Here is a 22,490-nt window from a genome sequence, read left to right as displayed (position 1 = left end):
TTCAAGCCAAGGATTCTCAACCTGAACCTGTAACTCTGTTTCTCTTTCCACAGATGCTGGCTGACTTGCTGAGTGTTCCCAGCATTTTCTGTTTTATTTCAGAATTATACCTTCTATGGCTTTTTGATTTTCAATATTTTAGTATATGCTTGTGATTACTATATTTTAGTATATGCTTGTGATTGCAGTGAGATCCAGCCCCCTATCACCCTTGGCGAAAACATTTGTTCTCGCTCCCCCTCTTTCCTTCCAATAAATTATGTTACATTTAAACCCACTGGTTTTTGACCCTTCTTCTAAGGGAAATAAATCCTTCCTATTTATGCTGTCTAGGTCCCTTGTAACTTTATACGTCTCAGCTAAGTCTCCCCTTCGAGTCAGCTCTTCCAGACAAAAGAAACACAGCACATGCAATCATTCCTCATAACTAAAATTTTCCAACCTTGGCAACACTGTTATAAATTTCCTCTGTCATCCACTCCAAAGATTTGGATGTCACCTGCTATATCTAACCCTCACATCCTGTACGATTTATCTGCTAATAACACATTCTGGTTTACTCCAAGGCCAAAAGGTAGATAGAGTCATATAGTCATAAAGCATGGAAATAGTCTCTTCAGCCCATCTGGTCCATGCCAACCAAGATTCCAATCCATTCTGGTCCCATTTGCCCATGTTTAGCCCATATCCCTCTAAACCTTTCCTATTTATGTATCTGTCCAAGTGCCTTTTAAATGTTGTTAATGTACCTGCCTCAACCACTTCCTCTGGCAACTCATTCCATATACTGACCACCACCAGGTGAAACGGTTGCCCCTCAGTTTCCTCTTAAATCTCTCCCCCCTCACCTTAAACCTATGCCCTCTAGCTCTTGATTCCCCATCCCTGGGAAAAAGATTGGGCACATTGACTCTATGTCCCACATGATTTTATATACGTGGATGTCAAACTGGCTTCATCCAGCTGATATGTTAAAGCTTCCTTAGTAAGCTTTACATTTCATACATGTTCTTGGCATCAGGTTTGCTGAAAACCTTATCCTTTACTAATGCTGGCATTTTTTTCCAGAGTTGGAATGGGGTAGTGGTCCCTCTTGATCATCTGATTCAAGGTTTTGAGGTCTAGGACTGTCCTTTTATGTCATCCTTTTCACCATAATGAGGTTCACCCTGTAGGTAGGTTTAGTGACTATAGTTCTTAATCACTTCTATTTCAACTCATTTAGTAATCTGCATGGGTGATCTATTCTGGTTTCACTTGGGGTTCAGTTGTGATGTGCTATTCCAAATCCTTAAAGCATACAACAACTTCAGCCAAACATTTAGGTTAGATATAAATTATGCCAGTTTTGTTCCTTACTTGAACAGCATTTTGCTTTAAATTCTCAGTATTGTCTCCTCCATCTCATGGTTTACTGAGATAATGAGATCAACTGTAGTTCCTCACAGCCTCTTAGGCTCAACTTGACTGGTCCTTCCTTTGTGAGTTCCCCCTAACTGAAGCCAGCCCAAGTTGTGGAAGTTTTTACCTCTTCCAATATGCAGTCAGCCTGACATTGCCTTATTTCAAGACTTTTTAGTATCGACTTCATCAGGTTTTATGGCAGCACACTGGGACAGCTAATAGACCTGCCGCCTCAGCACCAGAGAGACAAGTTCAATCCCCACCCTGGGTGCTGTCTATGTGAAGTTTGCACGTTCTGTGCTTCTTCCGGTTTCTTGAAGACTTGTGGGTTGGTAGGTTAATTGGCCACTGTAAAATGCCCTTAGTGCATAGATATTTATTTATTAGTCACATGTACATCAAAACACACAATGAAATGCGTCTTTCTGCATTACTGAGAATGTGCTGGGAGCAGCCCACAAGTGTCGCCACTCTTTCAGCGCCAATATAACATGCCCACAGCTCCAACCCCGTACATCTTTGGAATGTGGGAGGAAACTGGAGCACCCGGAGGAAACCCATGCAGACATGGGGAGAATGTACAAGCTCCTTACAGACAGCGGCGGGAATTGAACCCGGGTCGCTGGCACTGTAATAGCATTACGCTAACCGCTACACTACCGTGGTAAAACCTGGGGGGAGTTGATGAGGATGTAGGGAGAATAAAAAATGGGATTAATGTAGAATGTTTAATTGGGTGGCTGACGGTTAGCATGGACTTGGTGGCTGAAGGACCTGTTTCCATGATGTATTTCTCTATGATCCTATGTCTTTTGGCATAACCTGAATGGGGTATGATGTTACTTTGCACTACCATACCAAGTTTCAGCTTTAGGTTGCCGGATGTGAGTTTGAATACCATGTTTTTTCTGTGGATTTCATTTCTCAGGGAATTGTCACACCCAGTCACACCATGCAGATGTGCAGCTCTAATATTTAGCGTGTACTCAAACTCTTTGTCAACTTTCATGGTAATGATGTGTGGGTTTTGTTTCTTTTCTATTAGTTGTCTTACTCTTACTTTGGCATTTTCTTTGTTTCACTTCCGATTTGCACATTTTCTCTCAATGGTTGTACTTGTTACATAATCTATATTTTGAGCTGTATGGGTGTTTTTCTCTTTGAACATGTGGTCATCCACTGTTCTGCATAGCTTTCTTTCAGTTTGGTGTTCATTCTTTTGTTCCTGTTTTCTAACTACATCAACATTTATTCCTTTCCCAGGACTAATCTGATGTTGGCTCTTTAGCAAGTACTTGGTGTCTTCAGTTGTGTGTTTGTGGCCGCCTGTGCTTTAGATGTACCTGTGGCTTGTGCTAATACTGAGCTCTTCCTTCCTAATCAAAACTTTCTGCACATCTGGGTATGTTAAGCCATAAATGTGTTGGTCCACTAATCTTTCAAATACTTCCTTGAATTTACATTTACCGATTGTGTTTCTAAGCCTTGTAAGGAAATCATCAAAAGACTCACGTTGCTTCTGACTCAGCCTTTGGAACTTGAACCTGTGCATCTGGTGTTTCAATACCTGGCTGAGGTATGAAGTGAATTTTTTGAGGAGTTTATCTGCACTTTTATTTTCTGACTTAGCTGCTGGAAGAATCTAATCCTTTCTCTTCGATCCATAAAAATATGTAGCTGGCCTTCTGTTTATTATTTGTGCCTTTCAGAAAACATTTTAATGTTGGTATACATTTTGGCATAAATTTCCTCCACAATATCATTGATCTCCCAGTTCATTATGGGCTGGAACAATGCAGTCATCTCAGCCATCTTTCACATAGGTTTGTGATTTTTACCTTTTATAAAAGGGTCAAATTCAGTAATCACATCATTTATGACCTGTGGGATTTTACCCAGTGGACCATGACCACCATGTTATTTCTTGTTCCCTGGGCTCTGTTTCTCAATTACACTTTAAGGCTCAAATCCATGGCTTACACCACACTTATTTGCACACCACAGGCCATGTGGTGCCAAGAAATACAAAGAGTGCTTTCTACACAGAATATAGTGCATAAGTGAGTGATGCAGTGTAATAGGTATAAATAGTATTCTCGTGCCTATAACAATTTAGATGTCTATTCATCATTGCAATAACATAATGTTGGTAGGAGGAATATTAGGATTTTGAAAAGCAAGGCAGAAATTCCCACTCTGCAATGATACAGGTCCTCCCCAGGTTAAGGCATGGTTCTGTTCCTGTAAACTGTTCGTAACCTGAACAGTTCACAAGTCATCAGAAATGCGGCCAAGAACCCAGTTCCCATATGGCAGAAGATTCCTGAGGCCTTGCAGCAGCTGGCAAATCCATCTTGCCAGTCTCCCAAATGCTCCCTTGTATGTATGGGCTGTACATAAGTCGGGAGTTCATAATCTGGGGAGGACCTGTACCTGGAAAAATAGGGTTTAGTTACAGTATATAACAAACAACAACAATATATTGATTAACACATTTAAGATAACAAAATAGCCAATGTACTCTGCACAACTGCTATCTCACAAAAATTTATACTGAGCCTCATAAAAGAAATATCAGGACAGGTGTCAAGAAATCTTGGTCAAGGGGTTTGTTTTAAGGAGTATCTGAAAGGTGGAGAAGAAGTGATATGGAGAGCTTTATAGAAGGAATTGCAAAATTACTCACCAGGCAGTAATGCTATGAAGGAATTCAGGCCAGGCAGCATCCGTGGAGAAAAGCAGGCAGTCAACATTTCAAGGACCCGAAACATTAACCGCCTGGTTTTCTCCACGGATGCTGCCTGGCCTGCTGAGTTCCTCCAGCATCATTGTGTTTTTCATTTAGATTCCAGCATCTGCAGTTCTTTGTTTCTCAGGCAGTAATGCTGAGCTGCCATTGGTGAAGTAATTAAAATCAGGGCCTTGCCAGAAGCCAGGATTTAAGGAGAGTGAAAATCTTGCAGGGTTGAAAGAGGTTACAGAGATAGGGAGGGGTGAGGCTGTGGAAGAATTTGAAGCATTGATATGAATTTTAAAACCATTATACACTGCCAGACCAGCTGCCAATATAGATTAGTGACCACAGGGATGCTGCTAAAAAATTAGAATATGGACTGCCATTTTTTGGGTGAGCTCCAGTTTACAGAAGATGAGAAATAGGATGCCACTCAACAGAGCAATAGGAGTAGTTGAACCTACAGATAACTAAAGCATAGGTGAGGGTTTCAGCAACTATCTTTTTACCTAATAATTTTGGAAAAATACAATAGAGAAATAAATAATCATAATTAGTTATGGCATCATTAATGTCTCTGCACTATATACTATGGTTGAAAATTAGATTCTGATGATATATCTGCCAATTAATCACACATATTCAATTGTTACTCTTGGGGTTCTTGACCAGAAAAAAATGGCCATAGTACTTTTAAAGCTTAATAGGATTTTTGTCATTAAATACAGTAGTAAGACTGTAGTCTTACTATATTTTAAAAAGCTTTGTTTGTAAGCCAATTAGAAGATATATTGCTATAAATAAAAAGAGTACTGTGAGATGCCAATACATTGAGGATCCATACCAAACTAAATGGCCAGATCAAATAGTGGCCCAATTGTTTTCACTACACAACAGAGTACTGTTTATAAAATCAGTTATCTTTGCCTGTTGAGCACATATGAAAAATTAGTCATCACTTTCCAGATGGCAGAGATCCTACCATATACTAGATTCCATTTCTCCACAGACATCCAGATGTCTTTCTGATGCGTACAGTGCCTATACTGTTTCTATTTTAGTCATCTTCCATTGCAGTAGCTGTAATGTTGTCCCAAGTGTTACAATGGGATAAATGTTTAAACGAATCTCTTACATTGTGTCTTCACTAAAACATTTCTACTCAGCATAAATGTCAATAGAACTGTTGAACTCCTTGAAAGGAATTCCTCATAAAATCTGATCTTATTCACAGCTACAGAACAGTTGATACTGACAAATGTATCTAAGGAATCAAGAGAGATATGAAGTGGAGCTCATTGTGGTAGACCAGCAAGATTTCACACCTACACTTGGAAGCAGTACAGTCTAGCAGATGGCACATAAAGATGCAATGTGACAGGATTGTGAAGAGTGCTTCAACGCAAATGATAATTTCAGCTATGCAACTCACAGATGAATATGTGGATGATGTTCACAGAATGGGGAAACCAGAGGTCCATAAGGTGCAAAATAATTAACTGAAGGAAACCAAAGGAAGATGAGCACACTACTACTACAGACGTCTTAAAGATTTGCCACCCTGTGGATTGCAAGTTCAGTGAGGACAAAAGCCAGTTAAACCAAGACCAACATGATTCAAAACATGTCACACTCTTGGTCATATATGAAGGACTGACAAAGGAGGACATCTCATGCTGGAGGAACAGGCATGGAACCAGATCTAAAACAACAAAGTTTATGGAAGTATTGTGTTAAAGCACAAAATAGCTTTTATTTTGGATGTTTGTTTTTTTCCTTTTGTGTCTCATTCCTAAAGAGGAGATAGAATATAAATTATTTATTGGTTGTATTACCCTTTATGAACTGTAGCATCTGTATGTTACAAATATTTCAGTGTATGACTGGTCCACTAATTCCAACCACTATTGGTTGCCATTGTGCAACTAGGGAAGCACCAACAAAAACAGCACCAACAGAGATCTAGTAGCAGGCTATCTGTTTACTGATGGTGACCTGGAGATTCTAGTGAAAGAGGAAGATGAGAAAGAGTCATCCATTTCAACTCCCTGGGCCCCAAAGAAGTAGCAAATGGAAAAAAGATAAATGCTCAAAGTGAAGTTGTGAAAACCCGCCCCAGCACCACAGATAATTTAATTACCTTACACACCTGGCCAACGTTAGTGAAAATTGCAAATCTTTCCCATCAACCATCAATCTCTATCTCTCTGCTCAATTCCTGCTCATTTTACAAGTTTGTTTCCCATATGGTTCAGGTGGGGATCACATCTGCCTCCCTCACCAAGATCATCACTAGTAGCTTTCTCATCTATAAGAAATACCTCCTCCAAGGTCCTAGCATGGGTGTTATCCTTTTCACATGGGGAAGACAGCAATGTTGTTTCAAAACATTTAACACTAACATCCACAAGTCATTTCTTTGCATTTTGGATACAGTAGTAGATTGAGGAGGTGGGCTGGATGGAGGTAGTAGGGTGGGGCTTGGCATTTGTGGTTTAGTGGCAGGATCTTCCCATGGTGAACGTATTACAGCCTGTCAGCCATGTACCATTTACTCTGCGGGGACTTAGATGAGGAATAAGGAAGCCTTTAGTCTAAGGCTAATGAGTACACATCCTTGACACTGAATATTATTACCAGTCCTGAAACTGCCAATTATCAACATCCTGCAGGTCACTATTGACCAGAAACTCTACTAGACCAGCTACATATACAGTGCTTACAAGAGCCTGTCAGAGGCTGGGTATCTATAACAAGTGAGTCCAAAGCCTTTCCACCATTTGCAGTCCATCCACCACCCAAAACATTCATTCCCTCCGTCACTGGTTTACAGTAGGCAGTGTGTACCATTAACAGAATGCACTGTGGTTACATGACCAGGTTACTCCAGCAGCACCTCCTAACCTGAGACGTCATCTGCCAAGAAGAACAAATGCAGCAGTCACAAGTTAACAAGGTAATATTGCCACCCCTCAGCTCTAGCAACCCGGGTTTGATTCTGACCTTGGGTGCTGTCTGTGTGGAGTTCACACATTCTTTTTGTGGCTGCATGGGTTTCCCCCAGATGCTTCTGTTTTCTCCTACATCCCAAAGGTGTGCTTGTTGCTAGATTAATTGGCCAATTAATCTAGTGTAAGTGTAAGTGGATGGTATGACAAGTGGATGGGGGTGGGGGTGTTGAGGGTGTTGATGGGCATGTGAGAAAAATAGGTTATAGAGAAATAATTGGGGGAATTTAATTAATGGGATTGTCCTGAGAGCTGGCATAGACTCATTGGGCTGAATTGCCTCTTTCAATGCCGTGAGCAAATTTAAGAATCACTGCACATTCATTTCCAAGTCATTGATTTGGAAATGCATCACCAGTTCTTCATTACTGTTGGGTCTAAATCCTGGAATTCTTTACCCAACAGCACTGTAGGATTATCTTCACCAGAAGGACTGCAGCTGTTCAAGATGGCTCACCACCACCTTCTCAAAAATTCTGGCCTTTTTAGTAACACCCAGATACCAGAAAATGGAACAAGTAGTACAGATACTTGAATTATTGACCAATCCACCTGAAAGCTTGCATGATAAGTCTGGAAGCATGGGATAGTCCAGCTCACAGGTAAGGGAAAATACATTTCTAACTGAGGGTTTTGTGTGCCTTGCAGGTGGAAGACACTGAAAGGACAGCTGCCCTCTTCCTCTGGGTATTTCAGATAAGGGCTTCTGCTTATGATGGGGAGGAAGCTTTCTCAAGTTACAGTGTTCTATTAGGAAAATTGCAAACACAGTGCAAGTGTTGTGTCAGAGCTGGTCTGCAGTAAAAGCTAAAATTGTCTATGCAGGTTGTAATGTAGCAGGTCACTTTGTCCTGACTGAGGTAGTACATCCCACAGTATCTTTGGAACTTCACTCATAGAAGCAATTGAAAAGCACACTTCCATATCCTTGGATATTTATAGAGTATTCCTAGGAACCATTATTTTGCCTTGTGGATGGTAGATTGGCTTCATGATATAATAACAGGAGAAAGTAGGAGGAATAGGCCACATAGCCTCTCAAACTTGCTTCACCATTTGACAAGCTCAAGGCTGATCTTCTACTTGAAGCCCATTTCCCACAATCACTACCTCCATTGATTCCCCTGGATTCCAAGTAACTACTGGTCTCAGCCATAAATATGCACAATGACTGAACATACACAGCATTCTGGGGTTGGGAATTTTAAAGATTTACAATCTCCTGAGTGAAGAAATCCTTCCCGATTTCAATCCTCAATGTTTGACCCCTTATCATGAGAAATATTTTATAGATATTCTTGCATCCACCCCGTCATGCTCCTTGGAGATTCTTAAATTCTTCAGTGAAATCACATCCCAAACCTCTAAACTCTAGAGCAGAGACTGTCATCAGGGAAGCTCTAGGCCACACCCTCTGCTTTGCCCCTCTCTAGGTCACAATGAGATTATGAGCCAGTTGCAAATAATAAATGATATTTAAAATAGAAATAAATCCCAAAGTAGAGTATCCAGAGAATATCCCAGAGAACAGAAATGAATCCCAAAGTTGTATCTCAAATATCCCAAAGGCATTCTCCACTACACTTGTGGTCTCATGGCTACAATTGTAATTGTGATTTTCAGTCCAACCCTGAGCATATTCATGAGTGAAGAGTCTTTCAAGGCTAGAAGGGATAAGCTCATGCAAATTTCCCAGATACATGACATTGATCCAAAGAATTTTTCATGACAGGTCACATGTAATCTTGAAAATGCATTCTGGGAGTGGTGGGCTTTCTGGTTGAAGAAGATCTCTGGGTTTGCTTGTAAAAGTTAGAAAGCTTGGCAAATATAACTGATATTTTCTAATCAATGCAAAGGAGGTAAATTTCCCTCTGCTAGAGAGAAAGCATCGATGATGACTTTATGCAGTGGTTCACTGCAAATTGGGTGATATGGCATATATCATTCACCGTCTGGAAGATCCATTGCCTAAATCCATGATGAGGGTGATGGCACCCCTCCACGTCTGTGAGATTCATGTGGATATATTATACAAGCATTTGCAAAGTTGCAATTTGCTTTATGTGCTTTGAGGTCCTAAGTATATTTAACAATCCAATTGCAACACATGTAATAAACCTCTGCTAATTGGTTGGACCTTCTAGTCCAATATTTCAGTTTTGTTATTATCCTTGTAAACCCTTTATTGGACCTTCTGTGAGTATGTATTTATAGGAACTAGAACTGTAGAACTAGAACCTAACCCAAATGCAATACAAGTTTAATAAAACCCTGCATTTATAGAGATATAGGGTCATACAGCAAGGAATCAGGCCATTTGGCCCACCACATCCTTGCTGACCAGTGGGTACTCATCCATATCCCATTTTCCAGCTCTTGGCTCATACCCTTATATGCCGAGGTGATTCAAGTGCTCATCTAGACACTTTTTGAGTGCCGTTAGCGACTCTGCTTCCAACAATCTCTCCATGTACCCACCATTCTCTAACTGAGAAAGGTCACCCTCAGATCCCCTCTAAATCGCTTACCCCTTACCCTAAATCCATGTCCGCTAGCGTTATCCACCTCTGATTTGGGGAAAGGTTTCCTGCAGTCTAGCTTAATTATATCCCTTATAATTTTATATACCTCAGTCATGTGCCCGCTAAACCTCCTCTGCTCCAGGGAAAGCAACCCAGTCTCTCCTTATAGCTGAAACACAATAACCTGGTGATTCTCCTCTGCACCCTCTCCAGTGCTATCACATTTTCCCTTTAGTATGGTGAGCAGAACTGCATGCCATACTCCAGCTCAGGTCTGACCAATGTTTTATAAAGTTGTGGCATAACCTCTTTGTTCTTGTATTTATCCCCAACTAAAGAATCTGATTTCTGTTCTGGAAATGAACTCCAATGCTTTGTTTGTATATAAAACATATTTCAAAGATTCGTGCATTTCAGTGAGTTTTCAACAGTAAAAACTCAACTTTAATATGTGCACCATAAATGTCAACCTGCACTCTGCATGTTACTTCTAGTGGATGATTCAATTTTTTCAAAAAATCAAAACTATTTTGTTTACATTCCCTTGAGACAAACTGTTTAAAATGTTTCTTCAAAGGTCTGCAACAGAATCATTCCAGATGTTTCCAGATTTGATTTCTTTTTACCCGGTTTCAAATTAATATAAAATTTACTGAGAATACTGCCAAAAATGAACATTCACTATTTGCATTGTCACACGTTGTAATATCAAATATTATTTTTCTCTCCATTTTATCAATGGGGTTTGTAAGAATAGGGATATGAAGAAATATCCAAATTCACCAGTTGCTGGGCTAGATGAAGCGTCAGATTTTATGGAGGCATTTTCAAATGAAGGCAAGGATTTTCAAGTCAACATATTGGGGCAACAGTGGGTTCATTAGAAATCAGCAATGATCATGAGCATAACTCCCCATGTTCATTAAAATGTTAACTTTGTTTCTCTGTACATATGCTGCCTGACCTGTTGAACACTTCCAGCACTTGCTGCTTTTTTGCCCTATTGCTCCATTGAAGCAAGTAAAGTTTAGAAAGCTACCTCTTCACTTTCCACACATTTGCAAATAATGCTGGTCTGCTGGTGAACTGCTGCACAAAATAAAACTACATTATGTATACTGTTGGGAAAAAGTATTTACTTTCAATATCTGCTGTAGATGGTCACACTCAAACTGAACATTGATAAAATAAAGTTCATTTGCAAAAGCCAGAGCTAAATGATTGGTAATTATGACTCCTTGGACGTTTAAGAGTAAATGATTGGTAATTATGACTCCTTGGACGTTTAAGAAATAAAACAGATTTCTATTTTATTGCTGCCTATTAATTATAGAAAAAAAGTGATGTCATTTCTTCCTCTCCAAAACAGTGCATCAGTTTCCTTTGTTATGCAGGAACACACTCTGGGTTTATTGATATCACTAATGTGACCACTAATGCAGGGTTTCAACCCAAAATGTCGATGGTTCCTTTCTCCCCAATGGATGCTGCTCAGCCCACTGAGGTCTTCAAGATTGCTTATTGCTTTCTATCCAACCGGCTAGCTCACCCTAGATCCCATGTGATCTCACCTTCCGGACAGTCTACCATGCGGGATCTTGTCAAAAGCCTTGCTAAGGTCCATGCAGACGACATGTATTGCCCTGCACTCATCAATCCTTTTCATCAGCTCTTCAAAAAACTCAATTAAATTCGTGAGACATGATTTCTCATGCACAAAGTCATGCTATTCCCTAATCCACCCTTGCCTTTCAAATGTAGATAGATCCTGTCTGTCAGAATCCACTCCAGTAATTAAGATATCTTTATTAGTCACATGTACATCCAAACACACAGTGAAATACATCTTTCTGCGTAGTATTCTGGGGGCAGCCCGCAAGTGTCGCCATGTTTCCGGCACCAACATAACATGCCCACAACTTCCTAATCTGTACGTCTTTGGAATGTGGGAGGAAGCCGGAGCACCCAGAGGAGACCCACACAGACACGGGGAGAACGTATAAATTCTTTACAGACAGTGGCCGGATTTGAACCCAGGTCGCTGGCGCTGTAAAGCATTACGCTAACCGTTACACTACCGTGCCACCACTGACGTTAGGCCCACCGACCTGTAGTTCCCTAGCTGTTGCACTTTCAGTAATGCAACTTCCCCCACCTGTTTTCCATTCCTCTCTGTCACATCTGTACCTGGAAGATTGAGCTGCCAGTCCTGTCTTCACCCAACCAAGTTTCTGTAATGGCTACAGTATCATAGTTCCATGTAGTAATCCAGGCACTGAGTTTATCTGCCTTACCCATTATACTCCATGCATTAAAATAAATATATTTTAGGCTATCATTCCTGCAATGTCACCATATTACAGGAAGCAATATTCAAATTGTGGCCTAACTAGTATTCTACTGTTCTAGCATTACCTCCATGCCTTTATAGCATATAGAACAGTATAGCACAGGAACAGGCCCTTCGGCCCACGATGTCTATGCCGAACATGATGCCAAATTAAACTAATCCCTTCTGCCTGCACAGTCCTGTATAGTCATGTGCCTATCTAAAAGCCTCTTAAACACCTCTATTGTATCCGCTTCCACCCCGGCAGCGTATTCCCTGTATTCGTGTCTGTGTTTTGGCAAATAAAGTATCCCAAATGACTGTTTAACTACCTTATTGACCTGCCCTACTGCCTTTGAGGATCTGTAGATAAGCATTCCATTGTTCTTCCACAGCACTCTATACCTTCCCTTGCCATTTTGTACTTCTCCAAATACATTGCTCCACACTTCTCTGGATTAAATTCCATTTGCATTTTTCTGCCAATGGACCAGACCATCTTCATCTTCTAGTAGTCTAAAGTCTTCCTCTTGCCTGTCAGAACTTCATCATACCCTCTACATTTAAGTCTAGCTCATTTATAGAGAGTATAGTACAAAAGACTGAGCCATCCAGAGCCCCACCAATAACTGCTTTCTGTCGTAAAAATACCCATCAACCATTACACTTTGCTTCTTTCCACTGAGAGAGTTTTGGATCCAATTTTCCACTTGGATCCCATGAGCTTTTAGTTTTTGACTAGTTTGCCATGTGGGACCTTGTACAAGGCTTGCTAAAATCCATGGAGATCCACTTCCGCAAAGTGTGGTATAGAATGCTAATCTTTCCATTTACATTGCTAATCCATGTTAACACCTGGTGTACAGAGCTCTAATTCAAAATTAACCTTTTCCTGTGTTTAAACCCTCAAGGCGCCTTCCTATCTCTGTAACCTCCCCCAGCCCTACAAAACCGAACATTTTTATTCTCCAGTTTTAATGTCATACTTCTTCTTTTGCACCTCCATTGGTGGCCATATCTTAAGCCACCTAGGTATCACTCACTCTAATAACTCACCTAAGTTCTCCTCTGATTATGCATCTACTTATTTATGATTATGTTTTGAAAGTGTTTGCAATGATTTCAATGTTAAGCAATGTTTGCAGATGATTTGTACTTCCTTGTTTTTGTTGAAATGAAGGTTGTGGTTCAGGGCAGTTTTCAAAACATGTAGAAAAAAATTGATGGCAAAACATGACAGAGTAGTCATGTTTGACTGATTCTCCAACTTGTCCTGCAGGGAAAACAGGGCCTCACAACATGAGGTCTAAGGATTTAATTTTGTCACAGGGTAAAACTACACCATCATTACAAAGGGAAATATGAACTTGAAACAGAACAAGCCTGAAATATACTAGAATTAATTTCAGCTAATTTCTTTTTAGGTGAATAATTCATTTAATAAGGATAGTCTAATTGAAATATTGTACAGGGAATACTTTGATACCTGATTTCAACAGACCATAAATATGGAATAATGTTTATCTCAAGAGTGGTGCTTTGGAATCATTTATATAACTGAACCAATTGGAAACATGGGATTATTCACTTGTTAAATGCAGTGGACTACAGGACTGATTTATGCTTTAGTCTGTGTGGGTCAATTTACAGACAGAAAAATGGCAGCAGCCCTTAATACTGTGCCTCTACTCAGGTGCACTGCTCTATGAGGATTGAAGACAGACTGATTCAACCAGGAACTCAATTTATACACTGTAACGTTTTCTTTTGTCTGGTAAGCAAAGGATCTTGCTGTGCAATGAAGGAAAATGAAACTCAAAAACTTCAAGGCTGGAAATCTGAAAAGAAAACAGAAAATACTGGAAAATATTTAGTAGGTCAGGTAGCATCTGTGAAAAGAAAAACAAATGAAACAACCCTTTGTCCTAGCCAAAGAACAATGCAGCATCTATGGAGGCAAAAGGTGCAAGACAACATTTTGGATCGAGACCCTGTATCAGGACTGAGAGGGAAGAGGAAGGATTGCCAGTCATAGCAGTATGGGATAGGAGCAAGACAGAGGATGGTAGACCCAGATGGGGGAGGGGGGAGATAATGGACAGATGGAACCAGGTGGGGGAGGGAGAGGGAGAAGAGGATGGGAAAGCTGAACAAAGGGAGAAGAAACCTTGATGGACAGGAGAGTGTGTCCGGAGAATTACAGTGTTCTTCGTCCTAGCCATCCTTCCTCAGCCTCTCTACAACTTAAAACTTGATTTTTCTTTTTTCCGGTTCTGAGGAAAGGTCTTTAACCTGAAAAGTTAACTTAGATTCTCTTGCCTGACCTGCTGAATGTTTCCAGCATCTTCTGTTCTTAATTTTAATGTAATAAGTATTTAAGTATCCAATTAGGTATCCCTAGTTGCTGGGAAGCCAGATGGAAGTCAACTTAATTTGGCAATCTTTGATTGTAAACAACACAAAAGGTAGTGACAGGATGAGGAGGGAAGTAGAAATTATTTGCAGATTCTTTTGAAAGTCTCAAAAATAGCCCCACTATTGACAGCTTATATTGTGCTTGGAGGACAGGTAAAAGGATGAATAAGAAAAATGAGAAGAAAGAAAAGTCACAATATATTAATCTGAAGGCAGGTAATGCCCTACACTTGCCCACCTATTTGCAGGCTATAAAATCCACAGGATGAAATATCATTTGGATTGCTAAGTATTGATAGTAGGAGAAAAATAGCTCCCTACTCGATACCTGTCAGTATTCCTATTGCTACCATGTTTAAAGGAGCCAGCAACAAACAAACAAAGCCCTGTGTTTCAGTTTGCTATTTAATGTACAATTCAATATCCTATAACAAACAGCTCATAAAGAACAACTATTACCTATTCAAATGCTTACATTCCATGTAGTGTAATCTCTGCCTTAGCTAAGAGTCAGTCTGACTGCTTCTTGAAGGCAAAAAGGCAAAAAATATTTCCATGATGAATGATACAATCGACAACCAATGCAAAAATATAGAAAAAATACTCACACCATATTTTCAGGATCAACAGCACATTCACCCACTGCTTTGGTGACATTTACAAGAAGAGCATTATTTGTTCCAGTTAGAAGATTAACCAATGGTTCAATTCCTTCAGATCTTCTGATAGCAGCTCGAATGGTCTGGTCTCGTGCACATTGCCCCAAGGCTCCTACGACATTGATAAGGACTTCTTCAGGTTGACCAACCAGTAGATTAATCAATGTTTCAACAATTCTTAAGTTTTTAAACCTTTGAGAAAAAGTGATGAAAAATTTCTGATTTAGAGTATTTACAAAATATTTTAGAAATGTAAACAAATCTATCCAGATAACTGAAGACTTATGTGTACAAACAGCATATTATGGACAATTTCACTCTCAACATTAATTTAGAGGTATTATTAAGTAAGAATATTATTCCAAATTATATCTTGAAGTAAACATTTCTAAAAGTAATATATTTCCTTAGTACCGTACCATTGTGTTGGTGGGGTTTCTTAAATATTATAGTTTAAGTCCAGTACCTTACATTTTATAATGAATATCATGCTGGCTGCTTAGTAATTTACTTTCTTAGTATATTACCATTCTTCCTGGTAGTGCCTTAAACAAATGCAATTGCACTCAATAAAATCTCCAGAGCAGCATTATTTCCTTCACTCTGTTTCAATGAAAAAAGAAAGTTTGCACTTGATCTGCTGGTCTCACTTAACATTCTGATCTCATCTTTGCAGAATTAACAATGGAGAGGGAGGCATATTTCATTGCAGCACATGATATGCATCTAGAACAGCATGAGGAGAAGCAAGAAGAGGATATCACATCAAACCATGTCAACATAGTTTTATGAAAGATAAATCACAATTGATAAATCATTTAGTTCTTCAAGGACATAACACGCAGAGTTGATAGACTGGAACCTGTAAATGTAGCATAGTCAGATTTGACAAAATTCTGCATGAAAGGTTAGTGCACAAGACAGGAGCTCACGGTACTGGGAGGAGTCAGCTTGCACTGATTGAAGACTGGTTATCGCATAGAAGACAGAGAGTCGAATAAATAGATCTTTTTTAAGCTGGAAGAATTAACTAGTAGAGTGCTCCAGGGATCAATTGTTTACTTTTTATATTAATGACCTAAAGGAGGATCAGAGTTTAAGATATTCAAGTTTGCTGATGACATGAAAATAAGTGGAATGGGATGTTGTAATGAGGATATTGCAACCAATATTTTTGATTCAAGAAGAATCTATGCTTCCAGCATAACCCTCCCACTGCTGTGCTCTCTTAGAGCATTATTGTTATTTCATTTTTGAAAGAAGTATGCACAAATTCAGTTGTTTGCAAACCTCAATATAGAGCCGGTATTAGAAAATTCTTTACTACCAAAGAATGGAGTCAATGAGAGGAACTCATTATCAAATTACGATAACTTTGGAAATGTGATGATCATCTTCACTGTCCTATCATAGTGCAATATGTCAAATGTCACTATCCCATCTAGGCATATGTGTGAGCCTACATTCAAGGTTGTGGTGAGACTGTCTTGTTGAAGCATTGCCTGTGCCAGCACTGCTCCTCAGAGAAGTGTAGAAAAATGCCTGCAAATCTTTGAAGGATAATGTCTGCAATGATGAACTCTTTGTCTCCTCCCATGTGATCCTTGTTATGATCCTTCCGATTGCTATGATTCATTTCATTGTCTTTTAACAACTGGAGTGGTAGGTATAAGTGAAGACCTCTTTGTAGTAACTTTTCAGTACAGAGATGTTGTAGGAGATTTAAGGAAGGCTTAATGTTAAGTGTGAACAGCCTTCAGAGAAAGCAATCAGCTTCTAGACTGCTGTGGAGCAGAGTGACAAATAAGGCAGTTTGCAAGTGTATGTTTGTTAAATAGCAGGATTCTGGTTGAAACATCCTATCAGTGAAAGCTGATTGTCCTCAAGTAACCAACAACTGTTATCTTTTGGACCACTGCTGAAAATTACACTATAACAATGGAAACTCCCATTGTATTAACATTGACATTATTGGATGCAAGTTTTGTACTTAAAACTATCACTGTAACTAATGAAAAAACACGACGAAATGTCATGCAACAGACTCAGAATTGGTCACACTTTTGTTCTGGGTTAAATTTACTTTCAATTACACAGAGCTGTTTTCTCCAACTCTATGAGATTGAATTTCTCAGACATAGTTCTTTATTTTACTTGTTTTTTTTAAATAACTTCACACTGGGCTATTATTTCAATTACTATTCCCACTTTTGTCTTAACAACTGCTGCAAGTAAATTCATGTCTATTAAGATATCTTTATTCATACTATACTGATTGTATCTAGATGGTTAATTTGGAGAGATTATTTGCCAATTTAGCATAGTTGAAAAAAGATAAATGCTGTTTTGATATTTCTGTTGGCTTTCATAGCCTGAGACAGCTAACTCAATCCTGTACGCCTAAAGTGATATAATTTCATTTCACTTCCCTGTTTTGTAGCAGTTTTTGTTTAATCATTTAGATGTTGATGGGTGATTTTAACTCTCTCTTCCAGGGAGTAATTAGGAAATTGGTATGGACTGGTTGGAAGGAGGGGGAGGATGCCTGAAGAAGAGGAGGTACAAGACATGTATGGGAACTGACCTGAATGGGTTCCACAGGTTGGGACCTGCTTAGGAACTAGTGCTGTTAAAACATGGTCATCCTGAGAGCGCCCAATGATAGATGGAACTCACAACAATTTCACAACTTCCCAAGCAACATTCTAAAGGATACCATTCTATGGGAATCTGGTGCAGAAATGTCTCTTTAGCAAGTATATGAAGTGCGTATAGGAACTACGTAGAACATAGAACAGTACAGCACAGGAACAGGCCCTTTGGCCCACAATGCCTGTGCCAAACTTGATGCCAAATTAAACTAAATCTCTTTTGCCTGTATGTAATTCATATCCTTCCATTCCCAGCATATTTATGTGTCTATCTAACAGCCTCTTAAACACCACTATCATGTCTGCTTCCACCACTACCCCTGGCAGCCCATTCCAGGCACCTACCACTCTCTGCGTAAACAACTTATCCTGCACATCTTGTTTAAACTTTCCCACTCTCACCTTAAAGGCATGTCCTCTGGTAGTTGACATTTCTACCCTGGGAAAAAGATTCTGACTGTCTACCCTATCTATGCTTCTCATAATTTTATAAACTTCTACCAGGTATCCTCTCAGCCTCCGACAATCCAGAGGAAACAATCCAAGCTTGTACCACCTGTCCTTATAGCTCATACCCTCTAAACCTCTTCTACACCCTTGCCAAAGCCTCACATCCTTTCTTGTAATGGGGCGACCAGAATTGTGCACAATACTCCAAGTGCAGCCTAACCAAAGCTTTTTTTAGCTGCAACATGACTTCCTTACTCTTATACTCAATCCTCTGACCAATGAAGGCAAACATGCCATATGTCTTCTTTACCACCCTTTACCACCCATCTACCTGCGTGACTTCTTTCAGGGAACTATGGACATGGACTTCAAGATCCCTCTGTACTTCAGTGATGTTAAGAGTCCTGCCATTAACTGTGTACTTTCCCCTTACATTTGACCTCCCAAATTGCAACACCTCATATTTGTTCAAATTAAATTCCATCGGACATTTCTCCATCCATATCTGTAATTGATCTATATTCTGCTGTATCCTTTGACAGCCCTCTGCACTGTCCACAACTCCACCAATCTTTGTGTAATCTGCAGACTTACTAATGCACCCACCTACATTTTCATCCAAGTCACTTATATATATCACAAACAACAGAGGCCCCAGCATCAATCTTTGCAGAACCCTACTGGTCATGGAACTCCAGCCAGAATAACACCCTTTAACCACTACCCTCTGTCTTGTATGGGCAAGCTAATTACATCATCAGATTGCAGAATTAACAAGAAAACTGATAATGTTAGGTAAGCTTGCAAATAATGTTCAACTATGGAGAATTTTCGGACCTCCTCCTATCTATGGGCATATTAAGGGTAAATCTTTCAGAGGACTGGCTATAATGTAACTATGACTGCACATTAACTCGGTTTCCTTTTGCTAACAAGGAACATTCAATGATGTTCTGTAAAAGATTAAGATATGATGAATGATAGAAATGAATGATAGCTGCCAATAATAATGCATGCATTTCTTGGTGCTAGTATTATGATGTTGAGGTAGAAAATATTGGATTAATATTGCTTAATCATACCTTAATCAGAAGTATTCATCTGGTATTTAGCAGGAAATTTTAATTCTATAAAGGCACAACTATCAAAATCATTTGCAGATACAATAACTCCTAAGTCATTTTGCCAGTCTAATAAACATTATCTAAATTTATTACCCATTAAGATAAATAAATTCCACTTCAGGTATATTTAAAATTGAAATGAAGTATGTTTTTTTTTACAATCTTGCAAAATACTAACATCTAAAAAGTATGTTTTGGTTTCAAATATATGAAATATTGGTGGTCAAAAATGTTTACATTTTTGTTGAAAAATTAGTTGGACTATTTCATGGAAGTTTCTCTCTCCTAAAGGCTACTTTGAAACTGATTGGGAAGAAACTGTGAAAGTCAAATTTGCATGATATGCTGCTAATGGACAATAAACAGAAGGGTAAACGGATTGTGTAAAGTTACACCCAGATTTGCAGAAGCCAAATGAACTCTCCCAGACAAAGTATTAATCATAAAACAAAATGTTGCAGATGCTGCAAATATGAAAATAAAAAAAAGGAAAAAGCGGGAGATACTTAGCAGGTCATATAGCATCTGTAGTGCAAGAAACAGAGGTTAATGTGATTTAGAACACTGTTTGATTGTCAGTTCACAAAGGTTAAATGGAAATTTAATGGTAATGTTACTGAAGAACGAATATTGGATGATGATGATATGGCACTATAATATTTAAGGAATCATGATGTGCTAAACTTCATTAAAATATGCATATCATAGAATCATAGAGTCATACAGCAAGAAAACAGGCCCTTTGGCCCATCTGGTACATGCTGACTAAGGTTCCCATCTAAGCACATCCCATTTACCTTTATTTGGCCCATATCCCTCTGATGATGATATATGATTTAACTCAGCACAGGACATAAAATGCATGCTATGACCTCAATAGCATGATATTAGCAACCAGTTAACACAGTCTGTACTGTGTTTGGCCTTGGTACACATTCATAGGGCCCAAATTCATGAGCCTTTACCATCAGCTGAAAGTAGCTGGTGCTGAATGAAATTATGTTAAAGGAGTGGTGCTGCAACCACCATGTGGCAGTCTTTCTAAATGGTTTTGGAGCATGTTTACAACATGCCCAGATGAAAGGTGAAGTGTGGTTCCTCAAACCTGCAGCTCAGTTTACGCTAGGAACTAGTTCACCAAAAAAAAGTATTCCAGAGACTCAGTCAAGGATTTCACTGGGGCAGCCTATAGATGAAGGTTAATGAGCTGCACAGGCATGGCTCTGGGTACAGGCATTCAAATGGGTTTTGGGGTGAAATGGGACTCAGGTAGATTACTAGAATTGTTCAGGCACTACCCCAAAGAGTGACAGTGGCTTTGTAGAACCTGTATTGACTTTCCTTTCTCAGGACAACATGATTCATGATGTCACTGTTGCTATTCCACAGATGTTCTTTTTGTCTATTGGTGGGTTAACTAAGATTGCTGCCAAAGGGCAACCTATAGATAGGCATTAAGAGAATTGACATTGTTTTTGTGATTATAAGATTATAAAAAATCTGCTGGTACAATGTGATTGGAACCTGATTTCATTTGGTTTTTCATTCATGAATTGTGATCAAGCATTAACTGACAGGACAAGCAATAGAGAGAACGTTAGATGGGAACAATGGCAGAGTGCAGTTTTTTTCTCTCTGATTTTCTATTTATTACTATGGGCAATGGGCATTGCTGGTAAGGCCAGCATTTAATGATTACTCTCAAATGCCCTTCAGAAGGTTGTGCAGGACCACCATCTTAAGCTGCTACAGTGACAATGAAGTTACCCCTCCTCCTATCAACACAGAGTTGTTGTGCAGGGAGTTCCAAGATTCTTAAGAATTGCAAAGTATTTTCAAGTCAGCATGGTGTGGGACTTGGAGGTGAATGTGTAGGTGGCCATGTTTCCATTAACTTACTGACCTTAATCTCCTCGGGGTTGTTGTAGAAACCCTGCCAAGTTGATGCAGTGCATCTGTGGCCTCCGTGCCCTAGTGACACAAGAACGTAATGTTTGGGCTGTTGTATAGTGTACTAATCATGCAGACTGTGTTATCCTCATCTCACATCAATTTAAATAATCATTTATGCATTTGTAAACAAAGAATTAGAAATGTTGGCAATGATCTCAGATGAGAGAATAAGAAATGCAGATGCAAAGGAATATCTTTACAAAGGCTGAGAAATTACAAAAATCTGCTGGTGCAGTGGGAATCTCCTGATCCACTCTCGCTTATGTTAAAACTTGTTACAGTAATTTGAAAACAAGGAATTACCAGAGCAGATGAGTGTAGAAGGAAGTGAAACTACTTTGAATATTGATTTTGTATTTTACAAATAGACTAACTAAGGCAGCATTCAAACTATTCTCACATTAATAGAATGGTTTGGCTATCAAGTAGTCTAGCCATTACTGCTGTATAAGGATGTGTGGTTTCTAGCTACATGGCTGCTAGGGCTTTGGTCCTGAATTCTCTCATGAGAAGTCAGACAGATGCTATTCTAACACATGCATGTCATAGTAATCAAGCAACATTTGCAAGGACTGCTCTCTCACCCCTTCCCCCATTTCATGCTGGAAAGCTAATAATTCTCCAACAGCTTCAAAAAGCTAATCTTGAAAAATTTGAATCTGGGCCAAGACAGGGAGGTTCATGAAAGTGGAATGGGGTCTGGACTATTCATAAGCTACCACATTCTCCATCATCCTGAGAGTTTCTCACATTTCTTGCAGAGAAACTGTACCCTGATGTGGATACACATTGTTGCCAAATCTGGTCATTTACATACAACGGCCTTTGTCTTCCTAAAATACAGATTTTATAGATTATCAGAAATGAATATTTTACAATATAATTTAACTGCACCACTGTGGCAAACACAAATACCCTTATCAAATCAGTCATAGAAAGTTAAAATATTACACTTTAACACAATACAAAGAATCTCTTAGATAGTCATTTTTGTATTAGGATCTAATTTTTCATTTGTTCCTTTTTTGGTATGTTGGTTATGCTGGTAAGGCCAGCATTTCCTGCCTGTCCCTAATTTCCCTAAAGAAGTTGGTGAGAAGGTCATTCTTGAACTGCTGCAATCGTCCTAGTGAAAGTACTCCTAAAATGCTGTTGAGGAGAGAGTTCAGGATTTAAACTCAAATAACAAGAAGGACTGACAATACATTTCCAGGTGTGGTTGATGTGTGACTTGAAAC

General features: G+C 39.2%; 1 protein-coding gene across 1 annotated transcript in view; it reads right to left on the bottom strand.

Annotated features, from left to right (window-relative positions):
- The window catches only part of odad2 (outer dynein arm docking complex subunit 2), a 188,691-nt gene that overhangs the window by 73,683 nt on the left and 92,518 nt on the right, over positions 1-22,490 (bottom strand). The window contains exon 16 of the mRNA XM_052015638.1: positions 15,024-15,266. Coding sequence (XP_051871598.1) covers positions 15,024-15,266 — 243 coding nt within the window. The remainder of the gene's footprint in view (positions 1-15,023; positions 15,267-22,490) is intronic.

The sequence above is a fragment of the Pristis pectinata genome, chromosome 5 (genome assembly GCF_009764475.1).
Source record: "Pristis pectinata isolate sPriPec2 chromosome 5, sPriPec2.1.pri, whole genome shotgun sequence".
In the NCBI taxonomy this organism is placed as follows: Eukaryota; Metazoa; Chordata; class Chondrichthyes; order Rhinopristiformes; family Pristidae; genus Pristis; species Pristis pectinata.
This window is presented reverse-complemented; position numbering and strand designations above follow the sequence as displayed.